The sequence below is a fragment of the Calonectris borealis genome, chromosome 6 (assembly GCF_964195595.1).
Source record: "Calonectris borealis chromosome 6, bCalBor7.hap1.2, whole genome shotgun sequence".
Taxonomy (NCBI): domain Eukaryota; kingdom Metazoa; phylum Chordata; class Aves; order Procellariiformes; family Procellariidae; genus Calonectris; species Calonectris borealis.
This window is the reverse complement of record NC_134317.1, coordinates 30,163,921-30,180,048: the sequence shown is the minus strand read 5'-3', so window position 1 is coordinate 30,180,048 and position 16,128 is coordinate 30,163,921. Positions and strand designations below refer to the sequence as shown.

Sequence of the window (16,128 nt, the reverse complement as noted above, 5' to 3'; positions counted from 1 at the left end):
GCCTACATTTCCTTGGTATCATCTCTTCTGGAGAATCATGCTAGTGCTTGTTTCCACTGCTCAGAGATTACCTGAGCGTTGCAATTTTACTACTTGCTATCAGACTCTGAATAGCAGGACTGCAACTGATAGACCTGTCAAAACAATTCTATTTTTCTGTGGCAAAGCTATGCCAAGGTAGAAGACACACTGCAGCTTTCCATCAACATATCCAATCTCAAGTGCAACACTGCCTTAGAAAAAACAGTGCTTCGAACAAGAACCAACTATAAAAGGAACAGAAGCATTTTTAAAAGAATATCTTAAAGTCCTTTATAGTCGCAACTTCAAAATTTACTATTGTCAGAATTCTTTATTTGTGCAGTATCTAAATGCCTCCACTTTTTAACAGCATTTTGGAATGCACAAGCTATAGTAATTGTTCAAAATTGACTTTATTAAGTAAACAAGGGATTTGCAAAGAAACTGAAAATCCCAACACATCCATGTAATTAAAACCAGGATTCAAGAATAATTGAATGCTACTGAAACTATTCAAGCAGTTTAAAACAACATATTCAAAAGCAACTGATACAGACTGATGGCTTAGGCTTATTATTCCTTACAGAAAACTGTCCTGTAATTTTTTCTTTTTTTTTTTTTTTATTTAGAGCAATTTTTAAAACAGTCCTTGGTCATAAAAAAACCCACCGCTGCTTGAAGCTTGAATTACACTAGTGAAGAAAGCCTGGCTCCTTCAGACTACTAGGATCCAGACTCTGAAATCTCCTGGTATTTAAGCGTTTAGACGAACAAGTGATTTTAAGTGTTAACTAAAACAGCCTACGAACACATTTCTGTGTAAACACGCAAATTATTAATCCCTATGCTTTGAAAGAATTAAAGCAATTTAAGTGTTCTTGAGCCATATAATTTAAATAGGCAGTTATTCTTCCAGTTTTTCTCCCACCTTTTTTAAATTGGAAAAAACTTAACTTACCATCTGTTTGAGACTTGCTCAGAAAAATTGTGCTTGCTCTGGGATGATCAGATGGATTAGATTCCAAGGCTAAATCTGAAACACAAAGGACAAAAAAAAAAAAAAAAAAAAAGAGACCTTTAGCAGAAGATGATTACTGCAATGATTCCCACTCAGTCTTAAAACGCTCAAGAACAATGATGGAGACAAGATCAGAAACACATAGAATGGGCTGTCTTTCTAAAGCAAAACCTTACTTTTGCCAAGATAAATAAAAATCTGTCATTTTCCCCTCTGAAAAAAAGCCCGTGCAACCTATTCCTACTGCCATGAAGCTCTGAAGTAGCTTACGGTTTCCATCAAAACAAAATCTGGAAAGGGAAGTCTTAGAAAACAACATACATCTTCAAGAGTCAGTATGTGCCCCTGCAGGACACCGCTGATCTTTCACTCTATGCTTTAAGTATCCAATACAGCAGGAAACAATCTCTGTGGTCTTATAAAAGAACCTAATAAGTAACTTTTAGAGTGCTGATAAATATCAAAACATGGATCTTGCACTATTCTGTTCTTTTAGAATTTCAAGTAAACCCCTGTACAGCTAATATATAAATATTGAAGAACAAAATGATTGCTTTAATTCTTTGCCACAATGAACCAGGGATGACATTAGATGAAGATATATTACTCCCTTAGATGAAAATAGGAGTGATCACTAAAAAGTTTGTTGATGAAACTGTAAACATCATGATGAAATTTTGAGCTGCATTAGCTTTGACAGAAGAAACAGTTGTTCTCAGGAAGTCACGCTACAGACACACTGACTTGTGTGAATATATGAACAGAATAATCTAGTACTGTGATCCTGTACATCCTGGAAAGAGCAAATTCGCATCCATTTACATTGTCATTCTGATCTTCCTGTGTGCTACTTATGCCATGCTAACCATAAAGCATGCAAGCTCGCAAGCTTGTGTTTCAAGGTGGTACGCCAATGCAGTCACCACACCCTTAAAAATCAACATCATCTAAGAATCACCATCAACTTTTAAGGAAAAAAAAAAATCTTAAGAGTTTTTTATGCACTCAACCAACAGAACTCTGGTTAAATAGTAGCCAAAGTATGCACAAGCTGTCTTGGTGCTGGAAGTCTTAACTACACGAATGTTTTGTGCTACTGCACCTAACCCATAGCACAGCCACAGCCCTCATGCGTCAGCGAGTGAACGTAACTGCAAAAGTACGTGTGTCCCCAAGACTTCTCATTCCAGATTCCCACTGGTACACAACATTGGTATCCAGACCTGGATGTTTTCCAAGTACTTGGCTTACAACATCACTGATCTTAGTCCAACAGTATTGCTCTGACACTGGTCCAGGATGCGGACCGCTGTGATTTCTAATCTCTACTGTGTAAGTAAGGTAGCCAACGTCTATTTAGGAACACAAAGATTGTTCAACCAGGAATTTCCTCTCCTCTCAAAAAAGGCCAGAGTCAGTTATGAAAGCAGACCATCTCGAGCAGTTTTTAAAAGCTAGCTTACGAAAACAGTATTTCTATTTCCACCTTACTGTGCTCATTCATGGCACACAGTGAACAGATACCTGAATTTACTCATGTAGTTAAAAATATAAGAAGTCCTGGTTTACAAGTCCTAGAACACAATTTGCCTTACAGCTCATACCTGAAGTACCACTAATACACACTTGATTCTCTGGGGGGAAAAAAAAAAAATCCAGCATACAGTAGTATGCCATACTAGCACATTTTAACTACCATTAATATCTCAACAAAATAGTATAACTGTTGTTTAAAACTTGTCCACAATGTTGACAAGTTTCTAACACTGGTTTAGCAAAATCACTTTTAAGAGACAGTATAGAGACCAACTCTAGTTTCTGCTGCTACCATCTATTAAAAAAACCAACCAAACAAACAAACAACAAATTTTGACACAGACCAAGGAATTCACTAATAATGGCAAATATTAAACAACTTTTTAGATTTCATAAAGGAGTGATTCAGAAATTGAAGTATTTTGCTAGTCTACCAAATAACTTGAGTATCATCAACAGGCAGAACAGGAGGACTGCAATATGCAGATTTAAAATACAGATTATTATAAGCAAGTTATGATGCAAACACAGAGCAAACAACTCAGAATTTATTTATTTACAGTTCAGCAGTAACTTTCAGAATAACCAGTTAAGTCAGGTGAGAAAGGACCTCAGGAGGTGTCTAGTTTAACCTCTTGCTGAAAACAGGGTCAGCTATAAGGTAGAATTAGGCTGCGCAAGGCTTTATCCAGTTGAGTCTTGAAAACCTCCAACGAGGGTCAACAGTGCCCAGATCACCTTTTCCACTGAGAACTAATGCCTACAGGGCTATGGGATTCACCATGGAATGGCAGGGAAGAGCATGTGGGACTGTAGAAGACTTGCGTGGTATTTAGGGGAAGGCAGCAAGGAAGACTGGGGAGGAACAAGCACAGGAAAACAGCGGGAAAAGGGCTATTGAATTCAGTAACTCCTAACGCAGGACTTTGTGTTTCTCCTTGTTGAATTTCATAGGGTTCCTGTTGGCCCAATCCTCCAACCGATCCAGGTGCCTCTGAATGAGCAGCCTCCAGCATATTGACTGTTGCCCAGCTGGGTGTCATCTGCAATTTGGGTGCACTCCATTGCCACCTCCAGGTCACTGACAAATGTTAAACTGGACAGGTGCTTTTTCCCAGGGAAGAGACAGTATGGGATAATGCCCATCCTCCCTCACCTCATAAAGAGGTACACTGTTAACATCTTGACTTTTCTGAGGTTTTGATTTACTTTGAAACTGTGTAACTTTTTAAAGCTCACTTCTGATGTTGGTTTTGCCTCTTCTGGTGCTCTGCCAGTTCCTATACCCATGCTTCTTAGATGTTAGAAATCAGGTCTAGGGCTAAAAGCACTACGAGAATTAAACACATGCAAATATAACCAACTGTCATCCTGGACAAGAAGGGTCTAAGATCTGCAGCACTGCAAGGACGCACCAAGGGACATAATATTGACATGGCCACACAAGTCAGACTTGTCCCCCTGAACCCAAGCAGTCCCACACATTTGGGGAAAGGAACAGCAGTGAAAGGAAAATAGACTTTACTGGCTCCAGTTTCACAGCAGCTCTGCCAGACACAAGATGCTTTCTGCTGGGCAAAGTCAGATGTATCAGCACCCATAGCACATTAAATCCACAACACAGATTATACAGCCAGAGAGTGTTACAGTACTAATGAACTCCCAGACACATTGTGCAGCCCCTGGTATAAAACCCTACAAGAAGTGATCAAGACCAACCGTACCTAGGCTTATCCCAGAATAACGTGGCACTAGCAGAAACAGCACATTTGTTTTTGTCTTGCAAGAGACTGCGAAGAAAGATGCATTTAGTACACCGCCTCCCTGTAGCTTTCCCCTTCTAAGCAGCCAGATAATTTCAACCCTCGTTTCTGTGCTGTTCTCCCTGGACAATGCTTTTTTCCAAGCAATGGAAAAATTAGTCATATGATTTGCTCTTCCTAAATTGCCAGTGTTGCTCATGAAATACAAAAAAGCAACAGCAATACAGTTGATGAAGGAAGCATAAGGCAAGAGGGAGATAAGGATGTGAGGAGAGGCAAAATGTAATGGGAAACACAGCAAAAGAAAAGCCAGAGGAGGAGATTAATCTGTCTGCAACCAATTTGATTCACAACCAAGTGTAACTCCTAATACTTCATCCTGGTAGCACTTATGAGTCCAAAACCAAGATATCTAGCCCTGAAAATAAGGGTAAGTCTTGATTAGGAGCTACATCAGAAGATGTATGACAAAAGCTCAAACTTCACGGATAGCTAACAGAAAAAGAAAGAAGCATAGCATGCCACAGGATGAACAGAAATAATGGGAATTAAAACATGCAGAAACACGAATGAGAGAAATGAGAGAAGCAACAGGATGATATAAAAAGCAAGAAAACAACTACAAAACATTTTTGGTTCAGAGGCTATCCACTCAGTAGAAGTCAAAACACATTTTCTATCGGACCCTCACACTTCATGATAAAGAGGTGAGCAGGGAAGACTCCCAGTAGAAATTAAGTTTGTGGGAACGGCACAGTAACATTGCCATGCTATGACAGCCCTCCACCTCTGAGAACTGCATATTAAAAATAGCCTTCCCCCTTATTTCCCTGCATCTCTCAGTGCCATTTACTCACATGGTGCTACCAAGCTTGTCAGATCAGCCCTGTCTCCAATTGAAGCAGAGAGAAGCCTGAACTTGCTTCCCTCTCCCACCGTTCTCATTTTAAAAATTCCTTGCAGCTTGCTTGCCCCTCAGACAATCTTGGCTACCTCTGCTGCTGCTGTGCGCTCCATGCGCTGATAAGAGCATACAGTCGCCCACAGGGCAGAGCACATTACTTTTAAAAGCAAACCTCTGCCCCTAGCTCAAGATCTTAGGTCCTTTCCTCAACATAAAAGCTGCATGAAGACTTGACTTCACTCATCTATGTCATATAAGAATGTGCGTGGGTTTTAGGAATTTATAATGCGAGCTACTTATCTACTGTTTTACACACCTCCATGGGCGATTTCTAACTATTAAGAACACATTTTACACACTGCTTTGTGCTACATATATTATCTCATGAATAAAGCTGACAGTCAAAGATGTCACTGTTACTAAGTAGCAGCCCTTTGATCATTTCCCTCCTTTAGAACACTAAAATATTGCATTTCCTTTAAGAGATTTAGCCCCATCCTCTGCTTTACTAGACAGCAGTAGCATTTTGATACAGCACATATTTAGAGCAGTAAATCATAAAATCATTTCTTTGCTGTAAATTGAATTTCTTCCCTTGCTCAGTGGGTTACTAGCTTTGATTAATGGTTGAATTTCCCTTATATTTCATTACCCTACAGTGTGAAAGGTGCGAGTTACTTAACACTTCCAATAAAGATTTAAAAATTAAAACAAATCAGACTAACAAATTTGCCCATATATTTCGGACTCTGTTATTCCTAACAGTAACTTTATATAAAGTGATTTGTCCTTTAAATTATGTTATTCTATTTCTATTCCCAAAAACGTTCCTAAAAATCCACCTTGCTTTGTTCACTCCTCACCAGCTACACCGAACGCAGCACAGAACCCAGGGCACGTAGGTTGTTTTCCATTTGCCTTCTGTCATGTCGTCAGTTACACACAGGCTAGTCTACCCTTTAAACGCTCCATGGGTGGCTTCTTCCCCAGATTTGGACAGAATGAAAGCATTCTGATCTCCTGATTATTCACCTTCAACAAAATGCATCTCTCTTCCATAACAGGATGGACTCCAAAGATACAAAACTTGCTCTGTTTTCATAACCAATACAAGCAAATTTGAATACATAAAGGACTGGATCTGTTGCATAACAGAGTGCTTTCAAACACAACCAGTTCTCAGAAAGGAACTCTATTTTGATATCTTGGTGAAAACAATCTTAACCAACACTTGCATATGCATAGGTCCCTTAAAAACACCCCTAACTCCCCAGAGGAAATAAACTCTTTATTTAAAAAGGAAAACAACTAAAACCAACCCACACAGTTGGCCTTTGTTCACAGAAAGACAGAATCATGGAGGCTGGAAGAGACCTCTTGAGATCACCTAAGTCCAACTCCCCGCTCAGGCAGGGTCCACTACAGCAGGCAGTCCAGGACCGTGTCAGTCAGGTTTTGAATATCTCCACAGACAGAGACTTCACAACTTCTCCGGGCAACCTGTGCAGTGTTTGACCACCCTCACTATTAAATGATTATTTCTAAAGATCGTGACTTTACAAAATACGCACAGAAGGATGTTGTAAAGCTATTTAAAATCTGTCAGTTGTTCTTTATGGCACTACTGCAAGAACAGCGGTATCATTACCAATACCCAGGACATATGTAAGTGCACTGTGATGTTTTAGAAGGCCACAGAAATTACTTCAATAAACAACAAGCTCTGTTAATTAAGAATGAATTATTTGCTCTTTCACACTACACTCCTGAGTTGCGCTGGTTCAGCAAGAAACTGACACAGTAAGCATTTCAAATTTGCTACTAAAATCAGAAGAATTTAGAAAGCAAAAGTGTAGACCATCTATTAAATATTGTGGGCTAGCCAGGGTTTAAGTTATCTATTAATTTCTGTGGTTTAAAAAAAATCAATACGGTATTAGCATTCTTGCATTTCTTAAACTGCAGGAGGAATCCACACCGCTATCGTCAGCCTCCACAGCAAATCCCAACGTGATCCTATTGCACTTGGTTCACAGCCCTTGCTGGAGAAAAATGATCGAGAGATCTGTTCCACTATCTGTTCCATGATACCTAGCCTTTCTGGGACTGAAAGAAGTCAAGTAGGCTTCCATGTGTTTCATGATGGGTTATAATCACATTTTGGCTAGGCAGAACAGCAGGATGTCAGGAGTGCCCCAAACTCCTGAAGGTGAAGTGAAGGCAGGACCATTTAAAAGGGAGGAAAACTAGATGTCCCTAAAATTTTATGTTGGAACTAGAAGGAAAACAGTAGTTCACAAGCTAGATCTTAAAAGTAACTAACGTTTTGTTAGGGATGTGTTTCTGTACTGCATCTAACGTAGGACCATTTAGAAAGACAAGAAGAAAGAATTAGTTCCATGCTGTCCACTTTTTATTCCCCAGATAGACCTTCACACGTAACACAATTCACTACCATGAGAAGCTAAAGCAGAACTCCACAGCTCTAATTTTTTAATTGATAAGCCAAAATAAAAATTTATAACGGTACACATTAAAGATCAACCAAAATTTACACCTCTCGATCCATGCTGTTAACTGCCAGTGTAAGGGAAACTTTCCCCATAACAACTCTTCACATGCTCTCTGTCTTACTTCTCACAAGACATGGTTCAGAAAGAAAAAAAGAGGTGAGTACCAGAAATTCCAGTCTCATCTAGTGCCTGCAGGAAACCAAAATAAGATGCACTGTACTGTGTGCTAGGTGTCATATGCCACCTAATGGACTGGCGTATGTTAAGTTTTTTCTCCTCTTCCAATTCCTCACATTAATGCAAACTTCAAATCAAGTTTGAGCTTTTATGAAAGTTAACAGTTTCATCAAGTTTTGTGCCATTTTAGCCACAAGCTCAAACACAGTCACTCTTTACAGTGGCTTTGTGGATTCTCAGTTTACCTGCAGCTTGTTCTATAAAAGAAAAATAACTATCTGCATAACAAAACATGTCCAACAGCTCTACAGAAAAGCTTTTTTTTGGTCTTTGAAAGAAACTAGCATTCAACAGTTTATTATCTGAGTCTGACTGACATGTTTGATGACAAGCCAGTGTTACTTTTCACACTGGAAAAAACCCAACAGCTATGTTTCATTACTGCAATGACTCAAGACCCTTTCAGAACTCCAAACAGAAGCAAAGCTGTGCTATACACACACGGCTCATCAAACACTGCAGAATGCTACCTAGCTGACAGTGGGATTTTTGTGTAAGTTGTTGAGGTAACCCCGATAATTTGCATCACCTGCAAGTATGATCTTCAGTTTTATTCATCGGGCTTTACTACACATTTAAATAAACAGCGCCAAGCTTTTTAAGCCAGTTACATCTTCGCTTGTCCCTTCAAGTGGAAACATTCAGAGTTTTCTTCTGAAAACATTATTTTTATAGTGAGTGAAAAAAAAGTGCACGTTCAAACTCTAGCTGTAATGAGGAAAAAACAAATAGATTTAGAAATCTCAAGATTAGCTTGTCGGCAAGGATCTACAGATCCATGGTCTGCGTTCTTAATGTTTGGGAGCATTTTCATCCTGCCTCCCAGAGTCACCTCTTCCTTCTTCCTATATGTGGAAGAAACATTGTTAGAAACCTTAATTTAATGTGTAATGCGGATTTGGGAGGAGTAGGTTTTTGTGTTTTGTTGGCTCGTGCAAGAGTTCATTCCCGTTAGTCAGCTTTTCAGCATGACCTCACCACACTGATCGCATTTGAGAGATACTTCTGGCCACAAAACTTCTGTTGCTCTACAACATCTTCCCTGACACGTAGGAGGGAAAAGAGCAATTCTCCTGAAGAAAGCCAGAAGAGGAAAGGATACTAGAGATAAGGTACATGGAAACCAGAGTTTTTTTAAAAAAAAAAAAAACCCAATATGAAAATTAATTCTATTTCCTTAATTCCATAAGTTTCAACAAATCCCTCAGGTTAGCCATATATTTCCTTTTAATATTTCCCATTTTATGAAAATCTCTCAGTTATAATAGCTGTTATACTGGAAGCCTGAAGAAACACTCACCAAAACAAACAAATCAGTTTCCCTCCATATGTTCCATATCAACCATTCTTAAAAACCTAGGGCTTACACAAACTTGCTCACTGCAGAAGTCTCCAACATTTAGTGAGGAGAGAAAAGGATAGAGGATTCCTTAGCTGTCTGTAGTACCCAAGCATAAAAACAGAAATACAGATACTATCCTATGGTGATGACTTCTTCTATTTCCAATTCCTAAATTTGTAGATCAATTTCATCATTGTTTCTGAATGACTTATCGATTCAGTCATTTCCACTACAGGCACTTTACAGATCATTTTGTAAAGGCCATGACATTAGGCATCTTAAGCTGACAACATGGAAGGTGTTTCAGGAGAGTCAATTCTTTCACATTTGTCAAGATCACATACTATTGGTGACTGCTACAAATACCTTTGTAATTAATTCCTAGTCAGTTATAGGAAAGAGATATTGAGAGTTCTGGGGAAAGAACAGTGAGCGTAAGTTAGGTGAAAAACCTGGCAAATACAAGGAAAGAAGGAGCGGGAGCACCAGAACAGGGACCGGAGCACCAGTTGGTTTTCACCCCCAACTTCATATCTGTCTAACTAGACAACGGTATTTGTCAGCCTATGCAGCTCCCGATCTTCAAATACGGAGGCACAAAAAACAACACAAGATGGTTAAGCCTTTCCTGTGCTAAAACTGCTGGCATCAAAAAGCTGAGTCCTTGCATCAAAGTGTTCATCTTTTTTTTTTATTATTTAACTTATTAACATTTTAACCAGGATTTAAAAAAAAACAGGGAAAAAACCCTCCACCCACATGCTTGAAGTAAGCTGACATTATATAAGAGAGGAACAAATGAATAGTATTTAGACCTTCTGCAAGGACGTTTATAGACAAGCTGGTGGTGAAATCAGATCACAGGCAATCAATATATTCAAGTATCTGTTCATCTTCAACACTGTTTAATAACTGCGGCATGCAGGCAACTTGGAGCTTGCCCCTTTCAGCATGACACAGCCTCTAGAGAGCCAGGGGGCTGTTGAAAAAAGGAAAGTAGGCTCACAGGTGCTTGAAGAGTTATTCTAGGCACTAGTCTGTCTGAGCCTGTTCAGGTAAATCTCACTTACTTCATTCTCTATTAACTCTCCTCTTCAAAGTCCCCTTCCATTTCTTTTCCCATTTAACCTCTGTGTGATGACTGCATCCCACTCAGCACCTCTCCTGATCCATTTGCTGTTCCCTCTCATCCCCGATTGCCTTTTCCCTTGTCATTCTCCACCACCCACCCACCCCCAGTTCTTCAGGTGAAGGTAGCAGGTCATTTTGTCCCACCAGTTCAGTAGGTCTTCCCCTGGGTTAATGCGAATCAGGCAAACCTCTGCTCAAAACCACTGAGCTCAGTCAACAGCAGTGGTGGAGGGAGATAATGTTTTCAAGTACAAATGAGAAAAGTCTGGCAAGCGAGGCCTTGTTCTAGTTTTATCCAAGGATCAAAGAATTTATGAAAAATTAGAGCTATGTTTAAACACAGGGATCTGGCAAGAAAGTTTCAGCCATAAGAAGTTCTCCTCCAAGTAACCAGAAAAAAATAATGGGAAAAAAGAAGCCCAAAATAAAGTTTAGCAGACACTCATTTGGGAAAAAAAAAACCAAACAAAAAACCCCCAAAAAACAGTAATCGGCACAGCCCAAATGGCACATTAAGATCATAGAGCTGCTATTTCTAAAGCTAGAGAGGAAAGCCTTTTTGCTCAATTCAAACTGCTTCGGACTGTTGCTTGCACGCTGAAAGAAGGAACACTTAATGCTCAGCTGAACAGTCAAATAGCAGCTTTAGGTTCATTTTAGCTTTCAATATTTAACATTAACAGTAGGCATGAACCTATTTGGAAGAAACTATCGTTTTCAAAGTTACGTTTATTCCTGTTTACTTGGCTTAGCATATCAAACCACAAATGCAGGTTTATTCCTCATTCTGAAAAAGCATGCACTGAAGAGGTTATGGCTCAGGATCTTGAGAACGATAAAATACAAAGTCATCCTTTAAATTCTCTCTTAGCAGTTGATCTGACAATCCCTTCCCATTTGAATTAACTGTTGTTGAAACATTACACTTCCAGTTTCACAGTGTTTTATCTCCATCCCACTTACGACTCCTTTTTTGTCTTACATAAATACCACTTCATAATCTCCCCATTTTAAGAAAGTGAGATTTTTCTTGTTTAATTCTGATCTGATACAGACAATCTAAGCAGTGCTGGCTGGAAAGCAGTGCCTGTTAAGTAGTGTGCTGGAGAAGCTACAGAATAATCTTCATTTAAGAGCATAGACCTGTGAGGACCACATTCCATTTGCTACAAAAAAGCAAGACAAAACAATACAAAACAAAAAGCTCAAGGCTCAGCTGGTAACTTCTGCATTGCTGATAGAACCGAAACATTTAATTTTAGCATAACAAGTGCAAAAGTACTAAGACAGACTTAAGAAAAACAAACAACTTACAGAAATTTAAGGAATGAAGCATCTCCATCACATTCGGATGCTAGCTTTCTGATATATTTAGCTGTGTTCTTAGAAACTCCTAGAACTGAGCAGCATGGAACAAAAATAGCCAAGATGATCTTCACTTTTTTCCCCCTGTAGCTTTCTCTCTTTTCCCCACGCCAAAGCATTCCAGAAAAGGCCAGTTAGTAGGTTCCCCGCCTTCTGCTATTGATAAAATTGGCATCTTAGCTAACCTATTATATTACACATCAAAAGATTATAGAAGTAATATTTACCCCTCAAATTAAACTGCTGGGCTACTTACCACTACAGCAACAAACTAATGTTCTGTAGTAGTCAACAGCACAGAAACATGTAGGCTGCTTGCATGGTTTGGGTATGCTGACAGCTTTTATATCCCAGGGTTAAGAGGGATAAGCATAGCTATCTGGTACATGCAAGTGCTGCGTTTACAGATTTGTTATTTTCATAGAAGGTCTTAAATTAAACAGGTAGCAATACCACTTAAAATTTCATTATAACGTCTGTTTCATAACACTCCATTTCAGACTTCACAAATAATGCTTTACATTTTGAAGTTAACAGCTTCAGTCCTACCCTGGTAGCGCTTTAGAACATTCAAAAACAAACACAAGAAGTTTTACTTCCAATATTGACATCCAGAATTGTATTTTCATAAAGATATCAAACTTTGATACTTTTTCCAGCCCTGAACAGTTATATCAATCAGAAAACTGTAGACAAAGAGCATCTATCATTTGCAGCAGATCTACTTCTGAGGCCATGCAATAGTGAACCACATACCACTGTAAAAGTGATCTTTAAAATCATCTAAAACTACTTATGCAGTTCCAATTTTAGGGTTACCTCCTGCCTCAAGACTAAAGTTTCCATAGCCATAAAAGTAAAATTTGTGACAGACAGCTACTCTCTCATTCTTGGACTATACACTTTTATTCAAGTGTCTGCAAATTCAAAAAATCAAATACTTCCCTACTTCAAGGCCAGTTCTGACATCTGGATGAATTCAAATTAAGCCTAGTTACTTAGCACTGCTGACAAGATCACATACTAAAGATTCAAACAAATACAACCCTTATTCCTGAGCAGATTTATTTAGCTTAGGCATTTTTGCTTGGCTTATTAGAATCTTTAGAGAGTTTAATTCCTCCTCCCTTAATGAGTATGGGAGAGTTGAGAGACTTCTGTAATATCTTCTCACAAAAATAAAGTTTTATTTCTCCTAGATGGCAGATATAATTTCTCCTATTCCTGTATCACACAGCTGTCTCAAAGGAGATCCAAGGGGCTGACTGTTCCATCTCATTTCTGTAACAGCTGCACCATATGGTGCTGTGCAGAACCATGCAAGTTTAAGAATTCAATTTCTGAAGGTTTCCTCACACTCTTCTGCAGCCAGTTTCTCTCTGATAGCTAAAAATTTTTTCTTAAGTTTAAGATGAGTATGTAGGGCCAGTGATAATTGTTATTGTATGCATCGTACATTAAAGATGTCAGACAGCTATCTTTTTTCAACTGAATATATTTCATATAGGTGTGGTTATAATTATGAAAAGGAATAGCAAGACTCTTGTTAATTAAACTAAGTTTTGAATATCATAAGCTGTTACACTGTGCTGTATGCTTATGGTATCACGTGAACATACAGACAGACAGGAGCACTCCTAACCTGTTACATGTTGTCTCGGTAACTCACTGCAGCACAAACCTGCAAGCTCTTCCCAGGCATGTCTGAAAAGGAGATGCATTACAGAGCAGGTCTGTGTGACACCAGTGCTCCAGGTATAACTGGAAGGAATCTGAACAGCAAACACGTCCTCTCCTATGAGCTCAAGGAAAGCAAATTGGGAACACTGAGAGCTACATGACAATGAACCTCAGTGTAATGAGTCCACAGCTATAACCGAGCACCCTGCATAGCTAGATTATAAATTACCCACGTCCAGCCACAATGATGTCATATGCACACAATCTTTGTAATTCTTAATTCCCTTATTCCCCACACACCCTCTTCCTTCCTCCTGTTCAACAGAGACTGGAAATGCAGCAGCTTTTGCGAACTGCCTGAACATTACGACTGAGTCACGACTCCACAGTTAAGGAGAAACGAGCGGCCAGACTTCCACCTCAAACGGGAGCACCCGGGGCCTCTGCCATGAATCTTTTGGGTTCCCCGACCCCTCTCTCCAGAGGGCCGGGAGCGGCCAGCGGAGCAGCCAGGGACGCCGGCAGGGCACTCCCCGGGCAGGGGGGGAAGCGGCTGCTCCTCCGCCCTTGGCCGGTTACTTGTTAAGCGGGCGCGCCGGCTGCGGCGGCCCCGCGGCTTGTACTTCGGCAAGAGGTCCCGTACCCGCAGCCGATTTCCCCCGCCCGGCGGCAGCAAGGCGGCGTGCCCGCAGGAAACCCCGGGCCTGTCAGAACGGTGACAGCCGCGGGGAACTTTGCTTGGAGCGCGGCGCGGGGCCGGGCGGCGGCAGGCCGGGCCCCCCCTCCCCCGAGGGGCTCGCCGGACCGCACGCTCCCCCCGCCGCCGGGACAAAGGGGGCGCGCCGCGGGCGGGGAAGCGCCGCGCCCCGGGCTGCCGGTGCCCCCGGCCACCCACCCGCGGCGGAGCGGGGCGGGGGCACCACGGGGACAGCCGCTGGCGGGGCGGGGATGCGGTGCCCGGCGCTCCCCGCCGCCCGCCCGCCCGCCCGCCGGGCCCCGCCGCTCGCCCCCCGCCGCCGCCGCTCACCATCCGGGAACTCCCGGTCGCTGATGTGCTGGAGGTGGGGGCCGCCGCCGCCGGGATCCGAGTCCCCCGACTCGGCCTCCGCCGATCCCGAGCCGCCGCCGCCGCCCGCCGCCGCCGCCTGGTACGCGTCCGCCCAGCGGTCGGGCCCCGGCGCTGCCCCGCCGCCGCCGCCGCCGCCGCCGCGGGCCCGGCTGAGCTTGGGGCTGGCGTCCGGGGATACGCAGCAGGTGACGGTGTTGCCCATGGAGCTCGGAGCTCCCCCGCCGGGCCCCGGCTACGCGGCTCCCGGGCTGGGGCGGGGGAGGGGGCGGAGGGGGAGCCGAGGCGCCGGGCTGAGGGAGGGAGGGACAGAGGGAGGGGCGGGCCTCAATGCCGCATCGCCGTCGCCTCCGCCCCGGGCAGGCCAGGCCAGGCGCGGCCCCCGCCCGCCCCAACGGCCGCGCGAGCCCCCCCGCCGCCTCCTGCGCGCGGCGAGCAACGGACCTCGCGCGAGCGGCCACCTTCCCCCGGGCCGGGGGAGGGGCGGGGGGAGGCCGGGGGGGAGGCCCGGCCCCGCCTCGCTCCCACCCAATCGCCTCCCGCCGGGGCGCCGCGTGACGCCGCTCCGCCAATGGGCGCCGGGTTCGTCACGCGGCCGCCGCCGCGCCCTTCCTGGCCTGCCCCCTTCCTTCCCCACGCGCACACGCACACGCAGCACCGCCCGCGGTCCCTCGGCCCCGCCCCTCGGCCCGCCCCCTGGCGGTGCCACGGCCTTGGCCCCGCCCCCGGGGCCGCCTGCCTGGCGCTTGCCCGGCCGCGCACGTGCTGCGGCTGCAGCACCAGCAGCACCAGCGGCAGCACCAGCAGCACCAGCACCAGCACCAGCATAAAAATAATAACAATACTATAATAGTAACAAAATAATAATGAAATAATACAAAGCAATAACATAGTATAATAAAACAACACATAAATATATTAATAAATAACAATGATAATGTTTGTAATACCCCGCCACGCGCTGCCTGGGCGGTGGTTGCCTACAGCAGTCCAGAGAAGGTTAGTGAGGGAGGCAGGCAGCCTCCATGCTGCGCTTGCGAGTTTAAAAGGTTGGTTGTGGGTCTCACCAGCTCTTTTCCCCTTTATTAAAGGTTTTAAGGGCTTCTGGGCTGGTCCGGGGTGTTTTGCCCACCTGCCCCCACGCGTGCTACGCGGGCGGCTCGTGTTGCTGGGTGCCTGGCTGGGCCGGGGATTGCAGCGGCCGCCTGGGAGCTCTGTGGTCGGTTCTGATGACTTTACAGTGAAGTCCCTCAAGTAGCGGAGCCTAAGCACTGCTGCATCCTGCTACTCGCTTATGGCTTGCAATTTGCTGCTCTGCGCATTACCTGCATGCAGTCTGGGGAGGAAACGTTACATGTGGCTGCTGGGATTCCCAGGGACTTTTGTTTCGCTGTATTGAAAGTCTCCAGCAGCTGCGTTTTTGCTTGGTGAGTCTCAGCCACCTGAGAGATTCTCAGAGGACTGAAATGCTCAAATACACTCCAGGGAAGATGGATTAGAGGGCAAGATACCCACAGCAGTCAGAGGCCCTGATAAACACGAACATAAGTCG

At 43.3% G+C, this 16,128-nt stretch overlaps 1 protein-coding gene across 2 annotated transcripts in view; it reads right to left on the bottom strand.

Moving 5' to 3' along the window:
- The window catches only part of CCNYL1 (cyclin Y like 1), a 34,842-nt gene extending 19,817 nt beyond the window's left edge, over nt 1-15,025 (bottom strand). The window contains exons 1-2 of one of the 2 annotated variants that reach the window (XM_075153460.1): nt 14,538-15,025; nt 980-1,054 (exon numbers count right to left, since the gene is read on the bottom strand). In XM_075153460.1, coding sequence (XP_075009561.1) covers nt 980-1,054; nt 14,538-14,781 — 319 coding nt within the window. In that variant the 5' untranslated portion in view covers nt 14,782-15,025. The remainder of the gene's footprint in view (nt 1-979; nt 1,055-14,537) is intronic. The other variant, XM_075153459.1, reaches the window with a different exon arrangement.
- Between the last annotated feature and the right edge of the window lie 1,103 nt (nt 15,026-16,128).